Below are 21503 nucleotides of genomic sequence, written 5' to 3' on the forward strand. Positions count from 1 at the left end.
TTCCGAGTGGTGGCTCCCGAGTATCTGGAAACACACCGAAGCTTGGCCGCTGCTAGCGGCAAGCTATCCGCCAAAGGATATTGCCTTGTCCAATGAGTGGCTGGGTTGGGTATGGGTTCGCCGTTCCAAGCAGCCCGAATTTTCATCCTAGTCGTCACCGAGGTGCAGGGGAGGGCGTGCAAGCAGGGCGTGCGAGTGACTTGCTCGTATGAGCAGTACGAATACCTAGACGGGGTATCGTATGGAGAACTAAATAGGACTCCATGACATACTATACAAGTATCTACCAATAACGCAGCTGGCAGGGGTTTGCATGCATGATGCTTCAATGGGCCACCGCCAATGGCTTTCTTCTCCATTCGCGTCGGCCGGCGTGGCAACGAGGGGAAGCTGGAGCGAGGAAGGCGGTTGGTTGGCCTAGTGCCGCCATAATCAAAGAGATGGGCGTAAAAAAAGGGGGAGCAAAACCCAAGCAGTAGGTAGCATTTGTAGCGTTGGCCACATGTAGCTACCGCCTCTGCAGCTCAACCCTGTGTTTGTTTGTTACTTGTATTGGGCAAAGCAATCTTGGTACACACACGGTGTACCCCATACTTGGTAGGGCTTGCACGCAGCAGAAGGAACGGGCATGGCTAATGGCTTGGGCCGCCCGCCACAAGGCTCCTCCCGTCCTTGCCGGGTCCCCCTTAGTTGAGATGCATGATGTATCCGCCCTCTTAAAGTAGCACCACTCGGCCCGCCGTAGTTCATGATTCGCACGCAACTCTGCGGCCAATTGGTGCGGGACGATTCAAGCACCGCCATGGGTGAGGAGCCACGTAGGAGCAATATGCAAGCCCATATGTACGCTGATCCGTATGAGTGAATATTCGAGCAGCTGTTTCATTGACTGACGGCATGAAACAGGCGTCTGTATACACGGCACCTTTGAATTCGCTGGCGTTCCATCAGCTAGCACTGGGTGGAACCAGGCGGGGGTGAGAATTGATGCATGGCCATGGGTACCCTTACAGCGTTAAATCTCTCTCGTCTTCCTATCACTGTAACCCAAGCTCTTGTCTATCTTTCAAGTTCCAACCAACGGTTTGATGCATGTCGCTTTTTCAGTCTTGCCAAAAGGTCCACTGATGCGGCCTGTTTTCGGCTACTGTGAGGATCAGGTCGCGCTTGCATATGGTAGCACCATTGAGTTTGCTGGTTGGCTGCTGCACAGGGATTAATTAGTAGGTATTATGGACGCAGCCACATATTCGCAGAGACAGTACAATACCTATTAAACGAAGGTCCCACAGAAGCACAGTGCCAGCGGAGCAACATACTACTAGTAGTAGTAGTACCATCACAGATGTATAGTACTTTGTACCAGGTGCGGAATAAAGGAGAAAGATTGCACTCGGCAAGATCTCAATGACAGAGGCTTGAGCTAGAGCCAGGAGAATGTGATAATAATCCTTGCGCCTTTGCGGCTCGGATATTATAACAAGTAGAAGTGGTCGAATGGCTGGCCCCCGTATTGGGTAGACGCACGGCAAATTCCGCTCCTAGTATGATGTAGGCCTAGACTCATCAGTGCATGATGCAGACTGCACCTGTCTTTCATTGCTCTCGGTTCTAGATTCATCATGGTCGACGCCGTGCATGCCTGTTGCTAGTGGCCTTTCATTCTCGAATTTGGTACAGTATATTTTGTGTGCTGAACGCAGTACAGTTGAAGAGAGTCTTTCTCGGATTGTGCAAGCGTTGCGTTAGCACTGGGCTGCACGCAAGGCCGTAATCCGAGATTAGACGATGAGCCATTGTCTCGCCAGCTGAGGTGTTGAGTTGGTGCCGAGAACTCCTGGGATGAGCGAGTACAGAAAAAGGGGGGCCGGAGTTGAGGCACAGTATGGAGTTTGTCCCAAAGTCCACGCAGAGGGAAGGAAGTATAGACATGAAAAATTGCAAGCAGAAAAAAAATGACGAAAAAGGAAGAGAAGGAGAAGGAAAAGGACGCCATCGTGAAACAGCCTCGCTGGGAGAAACCTTTGAAGCGAACGTGCTTGTAAACACAGTCGTGAAGTTGACGAGAGCCGGTCCCTGGATTTGGCCCAGTCTGCTAGAAAGGGTGTGCGAATAAGGAGTCAATGTAGTACAGAGTAGTGTACCGTATTCCTAGTGCACAACATTTCGCAGCAAAACGACTCCCCTTGCCAAGACTGACCGGCCATCTTGCCGCCAGTCAAACATGCCGAGCTCATACGGTGCATGGTTTGCTGGAATACAGGCGTCTAAGCAGATTATGATTGTGGCGATGGATCTGTTGGAAGAGTATTCTTGGTGACGTTCTTGTCTCGATGTAGTTTTTGGGTGCCTAGCCCCCAGACCGTGGGATTATGGTACAACGTGTGCGGCTTCAAGTTTGTGGCCGACAAGATTGACTGCCTGCTCGTTAGTCTCAGCATATCACAATGGAAAGGAGAAGACATGCCTGCCAGATCAGCCAGAAAGGGGGTGAGAGCAGTACCCGGTGGTCATTTAATTAGTACCAGCTACCTGGATTTGCGGCGTGGCTCTCCTTGCATCAGCGCCAGATTACCTTTGGCTAGTATTGATAATGGGCTCGGTGCATCTTCTAGTGGAGGCACCGCCGAGTGCTAAGCAGCGCTGGCTCAACTGCAGCGGCCAGCGAGAGAATGGCAATGTCAGCTGCACCATGATTTGATGCTTCGTAGATGTGGTGCGAGATGTTGATGATGTTGATGATGGTCATGGTTGATGCTCTACTTTACATGTAGTTTATGTTTTGGAATGATGAAGTTGACGTGGCAGGGCTGCCGGCTCATTGAAATTGCGCAGCCCGTTCCTTCCACAAGACAGAACGCGCTTGTCACTGCGCGCATCTACACATTTCATCTACACATTATGTGCACCACTTCATACTTTCATCTTTCCCGGTGGATTCTTTCATACTTGGATACTTCTTTCTCTCTCGGCTTATTCCACCGTGTACTTTCCCATCCTCAGCCAAGGTGACTGCATTCTCTCTCTTCTCTGGACAACAGATATTGCCGCTGAAAGCACTGCCGGCTGCAAAGTCTTGGCCTCTTGAGCGCGCTCTCTACACCCGCTAGCAAGTCCGACTGACGGCCGATCTCACCTTTCACCGTACCTACTGTATGTGGAGAGTAGAGGCAAGAGCCTGAATCAGCGTTGCCGTTTGAAATCTCAATCAGCACTGGCCATCTTACCAAGCCCCCCTTTTGGCTAACCTTGCATAGGGCTCTCTCCGCAAAGGGAGAAGGAAATAGCATCAAACGCGCAGATCGAATCATTGGCACATTTGGCGTCTCCAGTTCCTGTGCCGGCCCGGCCGGAAACTACCCGACAAGCAGCGACGCCTTTTTGTACGGGCTGAACGCTCGGTTTCACTGGCTGCCAAGACGCATGGCCTCTGATAGCTTCTCGTCGTTTGTCCTAGCCGGAAATTAGGGCTGTTTACGAGCAAATACATACTACCAACAACTCGAATGCATGTACGAGTACAGGTACGAGAGGAAACACTGCCACTAGCGCAGGAAGAGGGAGGGAGGAGCGTCAAGTGCGCTGGGAAAAAGATGACTTGTCATTGTGCCTTATTCAAGTGCAGTACAGTATTGGATTTCGCATAAAGGCAAACCTGGACAAGGCAAGACGCCGAACTAAGGGAGCACGCTAGTTTCTTCGCTCAAGTGAGCTGAGGTGATGGTGCAGTGGACTTGTCAACAATCAGACAGCAGGCAGCCCATGGCCAGCTTGTCGATGACCACATCAGCACCCTAAACGGCCGCGAGCAGTGGCATTGGGACAGGCGATGCGACTCATTCCCTGAGCCATTGTGACGGCACGAGGGTGTACGAGGCTTGGGTTTTGTGTCAGCGACCCGTGGCTAGCCGGAGGGTCCTAGTCAGGCGTCTCTTCAACCACCCTCTACCCATCCATCATGACAAACACGCTATTTGAAGGCTGGAGGACCACGATACGGAAGATGGTGGGTGCCAACAACTCAGCCAAGACACCCCTGATTGGCCTGTGTCACGGCCATCTCAAGACAATGGCCCGATCCGCCCAATGGCACACGTCGAGCGGCCATCACGTGAACAAAATCTCATGCATGCAACTCGGGAAGGCCGCAGCTCTCCCGACGGAAGCCCCAGTTTTTGGCTGCCAATTCGCACCAGGCGGCTTGACTGTCCAAGGCCGAATCGGAGGGGAGACGTCTCAAACAGCTCCGGGAGCGCACGCCTCAGACACGACACGTTTTGTGCTGTTTGTCTTGACAGCAATGTCTCACCAGGTACCAGGGACATGCAAGTATATGGTTGTGTCACCCTCTGGACGTCTTATCGCATCTACCTAGCTGGGGGGCTGCAGACAGACGTTGGCCACCCTTTGACCAATCCCCTGACGGGCTCTGGGCACATTGTGATGAAGAAAAGGAGGGAGAAGGGGGAGAGGAGCGAAGAGCGAATACACCGCGAGGAAATAAAAAGGGATGGCAGGCGGAAGCGGTGCTGGGTGCCAAATGCCGTCATTGTCTCTGGGAACCACGCAGCTACGGTGCTAGTCAAGGGACGAAGCTGTGCCACGTCGCAATTTCATCCGCTGCTCGCCGCGCCTTCTTGGGGGGCTGGCTGCATATCGGGTTGTGCTGGAGACGGCTAGCAACAAGCAGGCCGTCGTGTGACTTGGCGGCACAGTGCGAGCATCATCTGCGTCTTTGGCTGCCCCTCCAACGCTTCTCACTCCTTGTCCCGTCAAAATGGTGGCACAGATACCTGGATAGCTGCTAGTACTGTAGCCTGGCTTCACCCCTCCCCCCTGGCAAGCCCTAGACAGCTCTGTGGGAAAAGACCACACAGATGGAGCCGCACATCATTTCAAAGCATGAGAGCGGGCGCAGCGCGCACAAGGGGAGGATTTTCCAATGCCGATGGACAGCTCGATTCTTGCAGCGGTCCAGGGGGGAGGGCAGGGGGAGAAGGAAAGAATCCATTCCATGCTAGTGAACCCCAGCCGTTTGCCCAATACTGGATCCTTCAGCATGGGAGCCGTACCGCGTTTCTGGTTCTGCAGCATTGAATCGGAACACCCGTACGGGTACTTGTCCGAAATGTGGTAATTTGTACAAACTCCCAGATGCTGATGCTCCCAACGTGCTAATGTTGTTGTAGGTACCCATCATGTTCATGTCAAGTACATCGGCGAGGCACCCTCACAACGTCTTGCGGCAGTGTTTCATTTTCCGTCGCAAGTTTTTCCAATCAGAGAACTCGGCGTCGTGTCTGCAAGTGTTCGGGGTAGCCGCTGTCTTGCTATGGAGTACTTGTACATGCATGCGCCGCCTGCTCAACGCGAGCGGACAATTCGTCAGCGCCCCAACAGCTGCTGAGAGACCTGTCATTTGGGATAGATGGCAGCACTGGATAGGCATAGGTGCCCATCTTCCTGCACGTTGGCTGTAGGGAAGGCACAAGATATGACAGCTCCTCCCTGTCTTGGATTCCTGTGCAGCAGTAGCCACGCAAGAAAAGGGCCATCCTGGTGTATGTGCTTGGACAGCAAGACCGCCATGCTGCCACGCCACGGGACCTCGACTGCATGCACGTCCAGCCTTTGGCTCCACGAGGTCGCACATGACCGCTGCGGATACCGTTTATCGACGGCGAGACAGCAGACATCTACAAGTACGAGTACCTATACCGCAGATTGTCATATACCGTCATGGCACTGTACCACAGATCCACGCACAGTACTGGCAGCAAGAGGTGGATGGCAATGTTGTTCGCAGCTGGGCCCATGTCCTCTTTCTTCACCTCTGCTTTGCCTCCCTGCTCAGATTATCCCGCCTGCGGGCACTTGCGGTTGCCGGCGTGCCACCTCCCACCAACGCAAGCTGTGAGTGGAGAAGAGCCGTTCACTTGCTGTCACTTTTTTTTTCTCTCATGGCCCGGTCCCACAGTCTGCCGCCAACCCTGTTCGCGCCTGTTGCGGTTTGTTTTGCGCCACTCCGTGCCATCCAGCGAATCAGGGGCCGTCTGCACTCAGGTGCATAAACGAGGGACCTGGCAAGTCTCAGTCTTGTGGAACGTGAGCGGCACGGCGATAGCATTTGGCGCCCCTGGTCGCGCTACCGGCGTCAGAATGGGGAGACGCTGCACGGAGCGCATGGAGGCTTGTGGAGATGAAGCATCCGATAGTGACGGGGGACGGAGTACTCCGGATGCACAAGAGCGAGCTCACTACGCGAGACCTAAAATCCTTTCTCCACAGCATCCCGACTGCAGAGAACAGCGGTGAACAGATGATCGAACGATCTATTCTTGGAAAGCACAGACGGCGATGCGGCAATAGGCTGCCAGGGGGGGAGGGGAGGGGGAACTCGTGTGTACAAATACATTCATCCTGAGGCTCAATGGCAAAGTACAAGTATACACAAAAGCACAGGGCGGCAGAGGGCAGAGAGGAGAAGAAGGGAAAGAAATTTACAATCTGCATATGCGAGCTCTCTGTGGGTTGGGCAAGGGACCACTGCCATTGTGCCTCATCAGCCTCTCATTCCCTGATTTTAGGCACTAGCTCGATCATCTACCCAAGTACGCTTGCCAGGTGGCTGGAGCTGCTGGTAGGTTTGATTCCCTGCCACCAGGACACAAGGAAAAGGCCAACAGCTCCCCTTCCCCCCTGCAGTTGGCTCCTCTTATTCCGTTCCAGTCGGTACAGTAGCAGTAACGTCTCTTTCTGCTCGTACTTGGTACGGTATACGTGTATACCCAGCCCGTTATCGAGCGTCCGGAAAGCAAGGTCTCCTTCCTTGGCGCGCCCTACTGGCTTTCCTCTGCTACAGTACTGTACTGTACATGTTGCGATTGGCGTCAGAGCCAGTGGATGGGACAAGGCTCATGATGCGACGAGATGGCTATGCTTTTCAAAATAGGTTCAGGGCGGATTGAAGGATCGAACCAATGGTCCTCCCCAAGCAAGCCCGCGGCACTCGAGCTTTTCCAACTAGAACCCACCTATCGGCTTGTGTCGCCACTAAAGCCATCAGAAAACTGTCGCCCACGGAACGGTGCGCTCTTGCAGGTGCATGGTCGCCCGTGATCCGCTGACACCTCGGGGGGTCCCTGGACTAGGCCGCGGCGTATGGCTTGAGAGTTAGCAGTGGATTTCTAAACAAAGCGGGCGATGCTCCATACCTGCCTACCAACCACGTATCCGTGACAGACTCGACATGCGTATAGAACTTGGCCACGTCTCTCCACAGACGCCAGAGACTTGTGCAGAATTACTGCGCCTCAATAGTAGCAGCATAGCTGTTGCCCAGCCGGGACCAAGAGGGGGAGAGGAGAAGAAATGCGTCATGCTACTTACTGTAAGGCAGAGGGGGGAGTTTAGTAAGTCGGGCGAGATGTGCAAGTAGGAATACCTATTTGCCAATGCCACCTTTATCTCCGACAGGAGAGTGGGATAGGTAGGGCTGTACTGATATGCCAATAGAAGCCATTGCGAACGGGCTGATTCGTTCTTGTCCTGGAAAATAGGTACTACTTGTGCCACCTGTTTATATCCAGGGTCTAGGTATCTGGATTCAAAGGTGGGAGTCATCGTGCCTACTTGTAGGATAAAGTTGTCACCACACCCTCTTCAAGCTTTGTTGCCAGTTAACCGCTGGTGTGTTAGCTACCGAGGACAAGGAGTTACGCACATCTGTAGATGCCACTACCAACCGCAGCCCGTCGAATCCATAAGCTTTCCCCAAGGATCTAGAGGGCGGCAAACGAGGCCATTCGCTACCATCGGTGCCAAAGCAAGTGGGTAAACGCAGCTAGTACTCTGCTAGTAAGAGATGTGAGCCAGTGATGGGCGGCAAACGGGATCAAGTATTTGCCTCACCGCCACGACATCTGACCCAGCGACAGTTGACCCAAACTATCAAGGCACGGAGTACCTACTTTCGCACATGGTACCTTTCTTTTCAGGTGAAATATGACGGTAGAGACTCTGCTGAACCCGCCACCGGCGCGGTTCCACCCGTGCTACGGTATCTGGGCAATTGGGTTGCATCATCTTTGGGGACCGCGAGGACACTGAACCCCAGCCTCTCGGATCTGCGGGCTTATGACCCGGCCCGCCTAGCCGGAACCATTGGGCGGAAGACCGATGGGAATGGCCGGCAAATGCGGAGCGCCGTAGGTAGAGTCTGCTCCGTCTTTGTTCTTTTTTTCTTTGGGGAGGCCAAGTTAAGGCCGATCCCCGGAAATGGCGTGAGGTTGGCTGGAGAGCGACTAGGGACGTCTGGCTAGGCTGTGTCGAAGCGAGCTGAAAATCGTCGAGGGTCAGCTTGTGTTGCCTGTGAAGCAAGGGGGGCCACTGACTCGAGCAAAAGATGCAAGGGAGCCTGAGAGAAGAAAGATGACGCAAATACGTGGCCATGGCCCCCTTCCCCTTTTCCTGACCAAATCCTGCTGGTTATGCTGTTGGTAGTATTGGAGAAGAGAGACTGTCGAGCCGTGTAAACCCAACAGCTCAGATGATGCATCTTTTTACAAGTTTGTTTAGGAAAGGAGATGTCAGATTAACGGGCCTTGCTGAATGGGCCAAGCATCATGATGTGTTGGCTTCTTGATAGAGTAAGCATAGCTTGATCGGAAACTTGCTAATGTACGTGAAGCCATAGCGCTTTGCTTTCGCTCCTTTTCGAAAATGACTTGTATCTCAGGTTAGGATTGAGTTGTAAAATGTCGATTCATCTTTGTTCCAGCTGTCGGGGATGCATTTAATACTCTCTGCTAATTCTTCTTTTCTAAATTCAAAATACAACACGAGGACAATAAGGGGGCTTTGGATGAGTAAAATGCTGCGCGAGATGGAGACTTTTGCAAGAGATGGAGACTTTTGCAAGAGATGGAGACTTTTGCAAGAGATGACTGGATTGGGCCAAGAAGAATGTGAGAGAGCATGGAATATGAAACCGCGACATTACGACTTGAGTAGGATTCAACGTTGCGGGTTTGGACAAGAGACAAAAGATCAGGATCAGGCGAAGAATGGTGTAGCTAGGTATATGCAAGTGTGCTCTACATACCCTCCTCTTTTTTTTTCTTTGGAAAATGTCTTTTGCCAAGGGCCAAAGATACATGCTATGCGTAGGTCACAAACAATTCTATACATCCCAAAAAGCCTCTAATTTCGGAGTAATTCCTCTCAATGTAACCGTGGAAAGATACGTCGCTGAAGCTTCAAGCCTGGGCCTCCTTTTCCAGGATGTCGACAACAAAGGCTCCGCCAAGGAGAATGGCAGGCTCGTCAATGTTGTGATGCTCATAACTGGAATCCATAATCAGCATTTCTCCAGGGGCTTGCATACACCTATACAGCTTCTTTCTCACCTCAGAGTGCCCACTCCGCCAGCTTCGAGTAAGAATGCCGGTCCATCCTGTAGGGTCTTGCCAGCCCAGCGCATCGAAAAGGCTCGTAAAATGTGTCCGTGTGCAACGATGAGCACGTCGCCGGATTTCTTATGTGGGAGTTTGCCATCGGACGAGTTGAGTGCGGGCTCATGATATTTTTTACGAATGTCGGCGATGAGACGGTCTAGACGATCAGTGACATCTTGGGGGGCTCCTATGACATGTCAGATATGAGACTGAGATTAGGGATACTTGTAGAGATTTCCAAAGAGGCGTGTGCCGTGGGTAGGATGTGCTCGGTAATCTGGTCAGATTTGGGTCGTCAGGGCGTGACATACTCTCCTCCCGGACAGCCATCTCTCCAAATGTCCCAAGTTCCTTCAATGCCTTGCTCAGCTCTCATTCTGCGAATCTCGGGGCTTGTGATGCCTTCGTAGTCGCCGTAGTCCCACTCCCGAATGTCGTCGGTAATTTCGACTGTGGCGCCACATTGAAGGCCACCGCCAGCAGAGCCGCCGTGTGGTTGCCAGGGTAATGGCCCAGATACGCCAATGTTGAGCAACTCGAATGTTCGTTGGGCTCGTTTCCGGGGAGAGACGTAACTGGCTCGGGGTAATTGCCCAAAATATTAGCTCTTGTTTTCACCATGTATACCTTGAACCTGTTTGCCTGAATTCGAGTCGCAAACGGAGCGGGTGTCCATCGTGTGTGATGTACATGAGAATCGAAACAAACAGTAGAATGAAAATGTGCTGTTACACTCTCTGAGTTGATGATACGAGATGAAACTCGCGATGTAGAGGGTTATATGTGAATAGTGGGGGGAGTACGCGAAGAAAACTATACCACACCAGTTGTGCTTTTCGACTAGACGGGTGTGCGGGATACAGACGAGACAAGACCTCATGTGCCTTGCCGAAAGGAAAACCAAAAGAAGTAAAGGAAAAGAGAGGTTGGTGTAGCCAGTAGAGAAGAACAACTAGACGGTTCACTGATCGACAGAGAAGCTCTCCAGACTCGTACAGATGCGCGTATATGTAGCAAACAATCTGAAAATGAGAACTGAGGTATTACGAGTTTCAAATATCATGCATGGCTCGCTGAAATAGGCAAGGGCAGTTGGGAGGGTTGAAGTTATTTGCTGCTCCTCTTAACCCCGTTCACGAGGAGAAGCGAAACAGGGCAGCAACTCAAGGTAGCACGAGGTTGTGACGGAATGGGTGTAGAGAGTCGAGAGAGCTCAAAATCAAACGCTTCAAGTGCGTGGCTTTTGGCAAATGAGGCGAGGCAATAGGAGATGCGCAATGTAGTTTCGAGACTGTAAGACAAAGCTGGAAGGCCTGTATGAAGCAAAGGAAAACATGCGGGACTTACATATGCGACAGCTGCCGAGGGACAATCAAACGGTCATCGCCCACAAGAGCCCTGCCCGTGGCAATGATTCGCTTCTCTCCATTTGCCGTCAGGGGTATGTCGCTGCTGCCTGTATGCCGGCCGTTGAGTGACCATTCAGTCTCTCCATGGCGGACGATGAAGACGCGGGGAGCAGCCATATTGGCAACGTATAGAGAGTGTTTTGTACCGATGGCGGAGTGCGGGGAAGAGACGAGGATATAGGTGTCAACTGAGAGAAGGAGAAGAAGGAGACTTGAGAGGTTGATGAACAAGTCAAAATTGTAAAATATGAGAGTGTCCAGTTGAATCGAATATCATTGTCTGTTGCTCAGCAAATGAGCGTCAATATAAGTAGCTCTCGCCTGCGATTTAGTAATTAGCGCTGCCGGAGGGGTCGGTATAGCGGGTATTTTGGTGGTGATGTCACCTACCTGGCAACTGTCTGGTTTTTTTGGTATAGAAGCTGGGCGGGCGACTTGCTGTATCCGGTTACTCGCCCATGAATCGCAAAGCTGGGCTTTTTTTTCCGCATGGCTGCGTGATTGGATTGGGAGAGCAACACAAATTGACATGGTATGTAAGAGTGAAGGAGAATATTAGGAGTAGATTCTACAATTCGAGCGGCCAAAGCAAGACCATGGCAGAATTATTTACGGAAGGAGCGTTGACGAAAAGAAGGCCTGAGCCTCGTGTGGCTGGTTTGTCGCAGCGCCTCCTTGGAAAGCCACTGATTTATTTTTTTACACAAAAAGCGTCTTTCATTCTTGACTCCCTTTTCCTTTGAACGAGCCTCTCTTTCAGGCTGAACTCATCAATCAAACACGCCTCGTTTCAGCAAAACCTACAACATCTTCGTTTTGCTCTCTCGGCCCCAATTGAGCCTCCATCGTGATGACCTCCATCGCATCATGGGCCAACGCGCAGCCTCGTCATCCTCGGCCTTGCCCCGCTTCTTACTAAGTCTTTCAGCCTCCTCCACTTCATCGCAGCAGCAGCTTCACGGCCCGCCGTCGCCCAATTCTGCCTGTCCAAGCACCAGCCAGGGCAGCATCGAGTTGGTGGCCATTCGTCAGCATTCGTGGAGCAACAGCAATAATCTGTTGACTGCTGCTGCTGCTGCTGCTGCTCTTGCTGCGCCTCGTGTCGTCAGGCATAAACGAGCCTCTTTGTCTCTGCCAGTTGTAGCAGCGCCACCATCATCATCGACCTCTGGCCCAGAGGAGGAGAAAATTGCGTCTTTGGAAAAGAACAAGCATCCGGGACCGGGGAGGAGAATCCGTAGCAGCACGACTAGTTTGGCGTGCTCGACAGTTTCGACGACCGATTCCCTGGGCAAGGGAATGACCCCGGCTGAGCGCCAGAACAAGGCCAACCAAGTCTGGAGAGGCTACTGGTGACAAACGAAGAACGAGTTCAAGATGGCATCCAGAATCCCCTTGACCAAGCAGCAAAAATGGAGGGGCGGCGTCTGGGCCGTGGCCTTTGCCGCCGTCATCATGGTCGGAACCCTGACCGGTGCCCAGCTCAAATCAGACAAGCAGAAGGAGGAAGTCAGTTGAATCATTCCTTCTCTCATCACTCGGGATATACAATTCTTTTGATGCGAAAATGAAGATGAAAAACGTCTGCTGACTTGATCCTTTCTCTTTCTCAGGCTATCCGGGAGTTTCGCCAGATTACTCCCTCTGAGCAAATCGCCATGCTCGAGAGGCAGCGATCTACGCTTGTAGAGCAGCAAACTGCTATGCAAAGGAAGCTGGACGTGTTCAAGGAGCGCGCCCAGGAGAGACGGCAGGAGAAAGAGAATGCCAAGAAGGTCTAGCATTGCTGCTTGATTGCTCTTGCTCTTTCTCGAGACGAGAGAAGGAGAAGAAAAGACGAGTTAAAACAGCCCTTGATGATGGGGCTGTACAGTTCAACTCCAGGATAACTGTAACATTATTTTATTTTTGTATCTTGGGATCAAAGTCACTGGCTTTCTTCCCATTTATATCATGCTACGCGGCCCTGTATATTCAATCATTGGCGCAGCTCTGGTTGATGGAAAACATTTGGAGAGAGGGCTGGTTTTGGTAACATGACGATACCCATATAGACAGACTCGCGCAAGACAACTTTTGTTTTTTTCGTTCAAAATGTGTATCATTTGGTCTGCTTGACCATATTCATGTTTCGTTCTATTCGTCATGGCATGTGTCTAAAGGACAGATGGTCCAACAATCTAGGCAAAGTCCATCTTTTCGCCATCTTTGCCTAACAACTAGTAGCTAGTAACTAGTAATCCAAACGCCCAGCTTCCATATTATTCCAGTTTCCCGTTTTTAATTGTGCAATAACTCAGGTCTAATCCTGCTTTACTCTTCAACGCCCTCGGAGCTAGGCAGGGGAATTGCCTTGTAAAGCAAAATCAGGGCCGAGTGAGACTCGCCACCGCCAGCCAAGGCCTCGACCTTGTCGACGGTTACCTCAGTCACCTTGTCGTCGTTGAACCACCACCAGTTTCCGTCCTCCTTCTCCTTCTTGCCCGTTTTGGGGTCCACAGTCCCAGTCTTCTTGACATACGCCGTGTAGTGGCCACTATCCGCGCTGGCACCCTGGTGGGTAACAACACCGCGCAGCTCGTATAGACCCGACTGGTTGGCACCGTCGTCGTCACGAAGAGAAGGGTTGATCAGAGAGTTGAGCTCCTTCTTGGCAGCCAAGAGCGCAGCCTCGCTCTCCGCCTCGACCTGGGCATCGGTCTTGTATGTCTCGCCCATGACGGTATCGCCGTCGTCCGCCTGTTGCGGCTTGCTCTCATCATCCTTCTTCTTCGTCTTCTGCTGTGCTAGCTCTCTCTCCGAAGGCAGGCCCGAGCCACCGGCAACGTCGCTCATATCCTTGTCATGCGTCTTCTTACGACGCTTACGGGCGCGGTCGATATCCTCCTCATCCTTGCGAACCTCACGAACCTTGTCTCGGACAGGAATCAGGGCTGACTTGAGGTCATCAGAGCAGAACTCGACAATGTCCAGCTCTTGGGGAAAGGTGACCTTGCGCATAATCTTGGCCTTCTTCTTCGTCTCCTTCTTCCAGAAAAAGCGCACAAAGTGGACGGTGAGGTACTTGGGGGCTCGGGATATCTTGGATTTTTTGGTGTAAGTTGCATCGCGGCCAAGCACCTCGGATTTCTTTTCCAGCTGCTCGCTCAGCGCAGCCAGGATTCCGTCTCGCAGGTGGTTTGTCTGGGAATCAATGTGGCAGTCCAGCTTGTAAAAGGCATCGCTGGATGTAATGGCCGTTTCACCTCCGTTTCGGGCCTCCTCCTCGTCGCACTCGAGGACTGAAGTGAAGCGTCCTGCCATGTACTTTTCGACAAAGGAGACTCCAGAGCTGTCACCAGAGCCTTTGATTGTCAACTTTTGGTTCAGCTGCTGGACAATCTGGGACCAGGCCTCTTCAGCATCCTGCTGAGCGTATCCGGGGCCACTTCTCGACTTTTCGGCAAACTGAGGAAAGACAATTCTCAGAGCCGACAAGAAGTCCATGGGCGGCATAGAATCAAGCGTGGCTCCCATCTTCTTATAGAGATTAGAGAGCTGGAAAGCCAGATCTTGTCGGCTTGTGCCGGGCATGGCGTTGTAAGTAGTTAGAGCCGTCTGGAGCTCGGGAATCGAACGCAGCGTCTGCAGCGTCGAGTTTAGGTAGCATGTGTTGCCGAGATTGACGAGACCTGCAGGAGTGGCTCCCACTTGCTGAGCTTGCTCGGCCTCGGTCATGTCCTCGACAAATTTGATGGCCTCGGACGGACGAACAATGTCTGCGCCACCATCTCCCGGTGTGCCCAGCATCATGATGTTCTGGCCGGCCTTGAGGCCCACTTTGCTCATGTCTGCGTCATCTTTGAGCTGACCACCCTTGATGAGGATCTTTTGTCGTTCGGGCTCGACGTTGGTAAGGCTGAAGAGCTGGAGCTTGAAATCCAGTCCACTAGACTCGGGGTCGACGTCTACGTTGTACTTTTTGCCCTGATGCTTGACAGCAACTGAAAACAGTTAGTTTCGATTCCAATGCGGCGTGGTATAATCATTCTCATGCATGAGGAACAACGGAAATTGAGCAGCGTTGGAGGCTGTTCAAGGCAGAACAAACAAACAGACAGAGATGGCTGATATGGTGGGGTATCACGAACCAGTTATTATGGAAGCCATGGTTGCAGAGCGACGGGCCAACTCAGCAGCAGCTGGACGGTGGAATCTGTATCTGTAGCTGTAGATACAGAAGACGATGGCGGGAGAGAATTTGGATTTCGATAATATTGGCCCGGCAGGGAAGATGGGCAAAGTGAAGCTGCCAGGAGAGACACAGACAGAAGCCGAGAGAAGAGCTGCGGAGCCGTTGCTGCGTCACGGTAGCAACCTGGCGAGGAGATGTGGCGCTACCAGAGCTTGAATGAGTTGCACGTGATGTGGCTGTGGCTGGTTGTGGCTAAGCAGATACCGGTGACACTCTTTCAACGAAGTAAAACTGGCCGCAATTTACTTCACCCTGTTTTTGTCTTTCTTTTAATCCTTTCAAATGACATTCAATAAATTTCGTGGTTAATATATTTACCCCAATTCTTCACTAACTGAAAATTGATAGTAGTTCGTGTAAACATATTGGTGGCTTCTGAGCATGTATCCCTGATAACCTGTGCTATATATACTAGTACTTGCCAACTTTGGTCTCAATCCCATATATTCATCTGCATCAAACGAAAAAAAAGCGCGTGCCCGTCTCAGAAATGTGGTTACGAAGTCAGAGTACATAAAATGCCTCCCTATTAATAGATAATAGTTGCAGCTTCGAATAGCGTAAACAAAAAAAGTTACGCCCCATATCCACACGTGAAAAGTATAGCCCAGCCAAGAAATGCCCGTTGGCAAATAGAAGAAGAAGAAAATAGCAAGATACCCATAAGATTTGGGATAAATCCGTCTGATGGTGCAGCAAACAAATGGGCTTATTTAGTTTCGAGTAAAAGCTCGGTTGAGAATGCGCTCAATGGCCGCAAATTCCAGCTTGGCTGCTTCGGCCAAGGTCAAGTCGTCAAACTGGGGTCCCATGACATATCCGACCTCTGACCAAAAGTATCCCCAGTACATGTCTGTCTGTTCGGCCTGGTGTTGGAGCTCCGCACGCTCTCTAAGGGGGAGAGACAGAATATCTCGGCTGGACTGTTCGCGAATGACGGCCACGTACCACTGTGAATGAGAAAAGGCACAAAACATCATTAGCCCATATGAACAGCAAAGACGGGGGGGAAGAACAAAGTTGCTCCAGGTTTTAGTGACCATCACTTACCTCGACAAGATCAAGGGGGAAGCCAGGCTTCGGGCCAACGGCATACTGATGGCGCCAACTGTTGGAGAAGCGAGGGAGCTGGTAATACTCCATATCCAGCGCCTGCATATTGGTCATCCAGGCGATGCCGTCCTTCATACACGGTGTAAAGGCAGGACAGAACATGGCCGCCGAAACAAGGCGGCGGAGTAGGAGAGGTGTCAAGTGGTTAGTGTCCTCTTGGAAAAGAAGGCTTCGAGTAAGCTGGCGAATAAGCGAAAGCGTGGCCTGATAGATGGCCTCTCTTTCTCTGATGGTGATGCAATCCGTGCGGAACCAGGGGAACTTCTTGATGGTGCTGATCAAGCACTCGTAGGGGCGCTGCGGGCAGTCTCGAGAGAAGGGCGACTATAAGGACCCATGCATGTTAGTATCCAAGCGAATAGAAAGCCAGAAGAAATAGACGTGATGTGAAAAGATTGGAGAAAAGGGGAACAAGGCAGAGTTGCGGTTACGTACTCGATGAGGTACCTCGACGTGTTTGACAAGCATGACCATCTCTTCCTCCGAGATGAAGCCTTTAAAATTGTTCCACGGCTGGTTATAATCGTAGGGCAAGATCTCAGGGACCACCCCATACCAAAAGACACCACGTGCAATGGGGAAGAGATCCTTCATGAGGTGGCCCTGAGAAGTCACCTCCACCTCGATGGTGCGTTCGCCCAGACGGGCATATCGGCCAGCGGCGACATTGAGGCGGTGTCGCTCCACAGCTCTCATGGCGTCTTCAAGCGAGACAAACTCGACGTAGGCGTCCATGGTCTTGCTGGTCACCTTGTCCATAATGATATGCACGCCTTCGTCAGAGTCATTCAAAATTTTAGAGTTGCGACCAAGAAAGGCAATAACCTCGGCGCGAGTCGTGGCGAAAGGAATCTAGGTAGCAACATTAGCAAAGAAGCCACGCTTTATGTCGCCAAAAGGAAGGGAAAGGGGGCGCGGAGGGAGAGGGGATAGTAGAGTGTGGAAATGGGAGTAAAAGACAAGTCACAACCCACATTCTTGAGCTTGATGATTCCCCAGTTCATGGGCTTTGCCATCCTAGCCGACTCAACAAAGGGAAAGTTGGCCGGGTCCATGGCCTCAGCCAGAGAGGGCAGTCCAGAACGAGTGTCAGTCAACAGTACAAGCTTATTCGATTCCTGTACCTCTCTCAGCGGTGCAGTGTTGATACGATCAAGCGGAATCTCAGAAAGCCCAGTCGCATCGTTAAGACGCACGCCAAATGGACGCACAATCTGCCGCACAAGCTGGGCCTCCATGTTCCGATGCTCATTGCTAATAGGGGGTGCAGCCGCCGCTCCTAGATCAAACCTAGGGGGAGGCTGCATCATGATAGGGCTAACGCCAGCACGGCCTGCAGTTCGAGGTGCATAGTTGCGCGGCTCGCTGGCCGTGACGCCTGGGCTAAAGTAACCGCGTCCAAATGCGCCATGGCGACGAGTCGGGGTCGAATCCGTAGCTTCATCGCTCCCCTCACTAGATCGAAGTGAATTGAGAGAGTGACTGAGCGGGATCAACTGCGGCCGGCGGTATCCGAGGACGGAATGAGACGACTCGGGACTAAACCCGTAGGGTGAACCGGCCTGGCTCTCAGCAGTATCGAGAGAGAGAGACTCGCCGGTCGATGGCTGAGCGGTTGAACTACCAAGTTCCTCATTTCCTTCGCTGGATCGAAGAGAGCTAAGGGAATGGCTGTGTGTAACCTGGGGCGAGATCTGGGGTAGAACCTGCTGTGGGGGATGAGAAAAGCCATAAGGGGTATAAACCGGCGAAGGTCCAAACTTGAAAGTGGCTTGAGCCTGCCTCTCAACAGCAGCGATAGACTCGTCGGCAAGCACTTCGGCTGATCGAGGTGGTGGACGAGTGAACCCATAAGACGTGTAAGATGGCGAGGGTCCAAACTCAAAAGTCTCACTAGCCTGTCTCTCAACAGAAGCGATAGAGTGTTGAGCCAAATCACCGGGCAGAGCTTGCGAGCGGAGGAATGGAGGATAACGGAGATCAGAAGGGTTCTCTCCCGCTGCAAGCTCCGACCCGTCGTGCGAATAATGCACTGACTCTTGAGATTCGTCGAGGCTTCCACTGTCTGACTTGCCTTCCTAAGGCTCGTCCGCAGTGGTTCTCCCGTCGCGGCTGGGAGTATGAGCCAGGGCAAATGAAACAAGGTCAATGCCCGCTTGGCTTTGCTCTTGGGGGGGGCATTTGAGGATTATATCTCAGTGGATATGCAGGAGGCATAGGATACTGAAATAAAGGAAGAGGAAGAGGTGCGTCGGGGTCAAACCGAAAAGGTACAGCGTTTCCACCCACGCCCGGAATGAAGTTACCGCCCACGTTTGACGAAGGAATTCCGACGGCAGTTGCAGGAGGGTTCTCAGCTACAAAGCTAGCATGATTCCCAACATCAGCAGTGGGAGTATTTCCGGTCATCGGGTGAGAATGACTCTCGGTCGCACGGGAAGAGCCATCGTGAAAGCCAGGCCACTATTGAGCTGATAAGTATCATTCATGACAAGACCCAAATAACTGGCAGGGTTTGCAAAAAGTTGTTGGATCGAGACAGAGAATACTCACCCTAGCGGGCATGGGGGGGGACCCAGGCATTAGCAGACGGGTTAAAGGAACTATGCTGGACCAGTTTTGCACGATCCAAGTCTGTGCCAGCGCTGCTGTCTGTATACAGGGAGGAATCAAAATCGCTTCCGCTCTGAGCAATGTCAGACTGGTTGCCGCTGCGTGAACTCTCAGGGATGGTGGAGAGGCGACCGGCAGAGTGACTGGAAGTAAGCTGAGCGCGCTGTCTACCTGTGAGAGGTGACGACTGAGTTGCTGCCGACGTGGGATCGACAGAGGGTGCTTCGCCGAAGTTGAGGTCGCGAGCTTTCTCTCGACGTGAAGCCATGTTGGCGCGTTGGACTAGTGAAGATTAGCAAGAGTCTCGTACAGCAGAAGAAGAAAAGGCTGAAATGGATTATTTCGAGGAGATGAGATGAGACGGCAGAGGGGTGGGAGTGGTGATATGAGATGGAGCGAAGAAATGTGCTTGTTGGAACATCTGCACATCAGGCGAAGATGACGGGAATCAAACTTGAAGAATAGTAGCCGCGCTACTCATGAAAAAGAGAGATTTGAGGAAGAGTATCAGACCGAATTACCTATTAAAAGCAAACTTGTTGCCTTTGGGGTGTTTGGACTTAAGAGTTGGGTGTGCTTGATGGTGATATTGTGCAGCCAAAGGTGGCGGCGGAGAGGCGTGAGGAGGATAGCAACTTGGAGAGGGGAGAAGAGAAGATGCAGACGAAGAAAAGAGAAGAGAAGAGATTAGGAGGGGCGGTGTTGAGAATTTTCTCGCGTCTTGCTTGCACGAGGCCACGCGGAAGTCATGTACGCAGAAGAGCGTAACGGCCAGCTAGCTTCGGTTTGTTGCCAGTTGCTAGGGCTGCCAGCTGCAAAAGATGAGGCTGATGCCGACATCGGCGACAATCAAGATTGCCAAGCTGTGAAGGTGTTTGCCAGCCATCTCAAGCAGCTCAATGACCGGGTCCCGCCATATAACAGCTGTCGAGGCTGCAGGGAGAGAGGCAAGGTGCAAAGCCGAGTGGGAGACTTGTTTAGACAAGTGAGGAGAATATATTGAATTCAACAATGTTGAGGAACGAGCGTTGAGGAATGAAGTTGGTCCTTGCTCTCTTGACTGCCTTTGCTTGTAACAGCTACTGTATGTCAAATATCCAGCTGTCGTCGTCCGTGCTCATCGAACGAATGTAGCTGTTCCGCGGCTCAACTCGCAAAGAGGGCTCTCAGTGACAGCCAGCAGCACCATGTTAGCTTTGACACGCCTGAAGCTCCAGCTAATAGTACTCCTCGCCGGAGAGTCCGGAGGAAACTAGCTATTAGCAAATAGACGGGTGTTTGGATGCCTTGATCCCCCGATTCTTCCATTACAACATGCAGAAACACAATAGAATCCCACTTTGGGCGTAAGCTGGTGACAAGCAAATTTAGACAATGATGATGATATTTTGTTGATTAGCTCTCAATTGTTTATACCTATATTCAGCGCCCCTGGATCCCCATCTCGCGGATACATGTTCATCGCAATTTAATCAAACTACAAGGCGTTGGTTAGGTACAACCTGCTGCACGAAAAGGGAGAGAGAAGAAGGGAGCAAGGGGGGGAGTACTCACCGGTGTCAGGAAAGACTCGGCAACAAATCGTGCTCGGGCGTTGAGCTGCAAAGATGGGAAATTATATGTTAGTCCACACTCAATATCCAATGTACAGCAGGACAAGACAGTAAATATAACGTACGAAGAGCTTCATCTCGGAAATCTCCTTGTCAACCTCCTCTTGGAACTCAATGATGAAGTCGACAAGCTTGTGCTTCAACATCTCTTCGGTGTGGAAGTTTGTTATCAGGAAGGAAATGTCGTAGCCCTGAGTGGGATCGCAAATTAGCACGCATTTTCTTGACTGCCGAGTCCACAACTATCCAGCCACTACTCACAGGAATAGGTTTTCTCCGCAGGATAAAGAAAGACTCGGCTCCTATAATAAAATCCAGCTGTCAGATGATTTGTATCCCCATGTTGGCGGAACGCGGCGGGCACCGACTCATTTCCAAGAATCTAGTAAACTTGTGGACGAGCAGGTTCTCAATCTCGTCGGCCTGCTTGATCTTGATGCTGATGCGGACAGAGTTGATGCTCGGCTCGATCAAGACTCGCTCGTTCTCGTTGCGGGCAATGGTCAGGGGCGTGAGCAGCACCTCGGGGGAGGTCTGGGCTTCGATCTCGGGGACATTGTGACGCTCAGTGGTCTGGGAGGCGAAGTTGGAGAGAGTCAGGGCGGCAATCAGGCTGCTTCGTACGCATTGGAGGTACGGCCGCAGTGATTGAGACTATCGTCAAGCTCGGTCAGTTGGTTCAGTTCAAGCCCAGCGGTCAGCTTCGTTTTTGGGGGGGCAGCCGTTGCTTCTCTAGGGGGTACAGTTTGGCAGATGGAGGGCGAGAAGAACAGGAAGAAGATTATGCGAGGCAGAGGGCTGTGCCGGATCCAAACGTACCATGACTGCTGCTCAAGCTGCTGCTGCTGCTGCTGCTGCTGCTTCGGTGCTTTGTCGAGATGGTGGTTGGAGCCTCGATTCGGTACCTCGTTACGTGGACGGGATACGCGGGGCTCGATGTCACAGCTCCGAGCCTCCTTTGGGGAGCGAGGTGGGGCAGCGGCTTGAGGTACGTACCTCGATATGGCAGCGCTGGTGACGTTGATTGCAGTCGGTCAGTCACGTGATTAGTATAGGATAACAGCTG

At 52.0% G+C, this 21503-nt stretch overlaps 11 protein-coding genes across 11 annotated transcripts; 5 read left to right on the forward strand and 6 right to left on the reverse strand.

Moving 5' to 3' along the window:
- Positions 1–1648: 1648 nt before the first annotated feature.
- On the reverse strand, positions 1649–1996 carry TrAtP1_002015 (uncharacterized protein; the record flags this gene model as incomplete). Its single annotated transcript, XM_066111264.1, has 1 exon — positions 1649–1996. The coding sequence occupies one exon, from the start codon at positions 1994–1996 to the stop codon at positions 1649–1651; it is 348 nt and encodes a 115-aa protein (XP_065967338.1).
- Positions 1997–3958: 1962 nt separating this feature from the next.
- Positions 3959–4375, forward strand: TrAtP1_002016 (uncharacterized protein; the record flags this gene model as incomplete). Its single annotated transcript, XM_066111265.1, has 1 exon — positions 3959–4375. One exon carries the CDS (start codon positions 3959–3961, stop codon positions 4373–4375), a length of 417 nt encoding a protein of 138 aa, XP_065967339.1.
- A 3502-nt stretch (positions 4376–7877) lies between these two features.
- On the forward strand, positions 7878–8321 carry TrAtP1_002017 (uncharacterized protein; the record flags this gene model as incomplete). Its single annotated transcript, XM_066111266.1, has 1 exon — positions 7878–8321. The coding sequence occupies one exon, from the start codon at positions 7878–7880 to the stop codon at positions 8319–8321; it is 444 nt and encodes a 147-aa protein (XP_065967340.1).
- An 807-nt stretch (positions 8322–9128) lies between these two features.
- On the forward strand, positions 9129–9581 carry TrAtP1_002018 (uncharacterized protein; the record flags this gene model as incomplete). The annotated part of the gene is made up of 1 exon (XM_066111267.1): positions 9129–9581. One exon carries the CDS (start codon positions 9129–9131, stop codon positions 9579–9581), a length of 453 nt encoding a protein of 150 aa, XP_065967341.1.
- Positions 9582–9750: 169 nt separating this feature from the next.
- On the reverse strand, positions 9751–10981 carry TrAtP1_002019 (uncharacterized protein; the record flags this gene model as incomplete). Its single annotated transcript, XM_066111268.1, has 2 exons — positions 9751–10030; positions 10803–10981. The coding sequence occupies 2 exons, from the start codon at positions 10979–10981 to the stop codon at positions 9751–9753; spliced, it is 459 nt and encodes a 152-aa protein (XP_065967342.1).
- Positions 10982–11731: 750 nt separating this feature from the next.
- Positions 11732–12220, forward strand: TrAtP1_002020 (uncharacterized protein; the record flags this gene model as incomplete). The annotated part of the gene is made up of 1 exon (XM_066111269.1): positions 11732–12220. The coding sequence occupies one exon, from the start codon at positions 11732–11734 to the stop codon at positions 12218–12220; it is 489 nt and encodes a 162-aa protein (XP_065967343.1).
- Positions 12221–12241: 21 nt separating this feature from the next.
- TrAtP1_002021 (uncharacterized protein) lies at positions 12242–12645 on the forward strand (the record flags this gene model as incomplete). The annotated part of the gene is made up of 2 exons (XM_014085648.2): positions 12242–12373; positions 12478–12645. The coding sequence occupies 2 exons, from the start codon at positions 12242–12244 to the stop codon at positions 12643–12645; spliced, it is 300 nt and encodes a 99-aa protein (XP_013941123.1).
- A 318-nt stretch (positions 12646–12963) lies between these two features.
- On the reverse strand, positions 12964–15184 carry TrAtP1_002022 (uncharacterized protein). The gene is made up of 2 exons (XM_014085647.2): positions 14995–15184; positions 12964–14847 (listed from the first exon to the last, which is right to left on the reverse strand). The coding sequence occupies exons 1-2, from the start codon at positions 15011–15013 to the stop codon at positions 13178–13180; spliced, it is 1689 nt and encodes a 562-aa protein (XP_013941122.1). The 5' UTR covers positions 15014–15184; the 3' UTR covers positions 12964–13177.
- Positions 15185–15470: 286 nt separating this feature from the next.
- On the reverse strand, positions 15471–18855 carry TrAtP1_002023 (uncharacterized protein). The gene is made up of 5 exons (XM_066111270.1): positions 18765–18855; positions 17186–18674; positions 16647–17063; positions 16149–16535; positions 15471–16048 (listed from the first exon to the last, which is right to left on the reverse strand). Exons 2-5 carry the CDS (start codon positions 17519–17521, stop codon positions 15812–15814), a joined length of 1377 nt encoding a protein of 458 aa, XP_065967344.1. The 5' UTR covers positions 17522–18674; positions 18765–18855; the 3' UTR covers positions 15471–15811.
- TrAtP1_002024 (uncharacterized protein) lies at positions 18766–19104 on the reverse strand (the record flags this gene model as incomplete). Its single annotated transcript, XM_066111271.1, has 1 exon — positions 18766–19104. The coding sequence occupies exon 1, from the start codon at positions 19090–19092 to the stop codon at positions 18766–18768; it is 327 nt and encodes a 108-aa protein (XP_065967345.1). The 5' UTR covers positions 19093–19104.
- Positions 19105–20292: 1188 nt separating this feature from the next.
- TrAtP1_002025 (uncharacterized protein) lies at positions 20293–21259 on the reverse strand (the record flags this gene model as incomplete). Its single annotated transcript, XM_014085645.2, has 6 exons — positions 20293–20301; positions 20379–20423; positions 20503–20628; positions 20699–20739; positions 20806–21091; positions 21257–21259. 6 exons carry the CDS (start codon positions 21257–21259, stop codon positions 20293–20295), a joined length of 510 nt encoding a protein of 169 aa, XP_013941120.1.
- Positions 21260–21503: the final 244 nt, after the last annotated feature.

This window comes from Trichoderma atroviride, chromosome 1 (genome assembly GCF_020647795.1).
Source record: "Trichoderma atroviride chromosome 1, complete sequence".
In the NCBI taxonomy this organism is placed as follows: Eukaryota; Fungi; Ascomycota; class Sordariomycetes; order Hypocreales; family Hypocreaceae; genus Trichoderma; species Trichoderma atroviride.

Excerpts from the sequence above, each read along its gene's own strand:
- TrAtP1_002023 (XM_066111270.1), bottom strand. The coding sequence starts at position 17,521 with ATGATGCAGCCTCCCCCTAGGTTTGATCTAGGAGCGGCGGCTGCACCC. Across the intron at positions 17,064-17,185 it reads GAATCATCAAGCTCAAGAAT|ATTCCTTTCGCCACGACTCG; the intron begins GTGGGTTGTGAC and ends GTTGCTACCTAG. Across the intron at positions 16,536-16,646 it reads ACGTCGAGGTACCTCATCGA|TCGCCCTTCTCTCGAGACTG; the intron begins GTACGTAACCGC and ends GGGTCCTTATAG.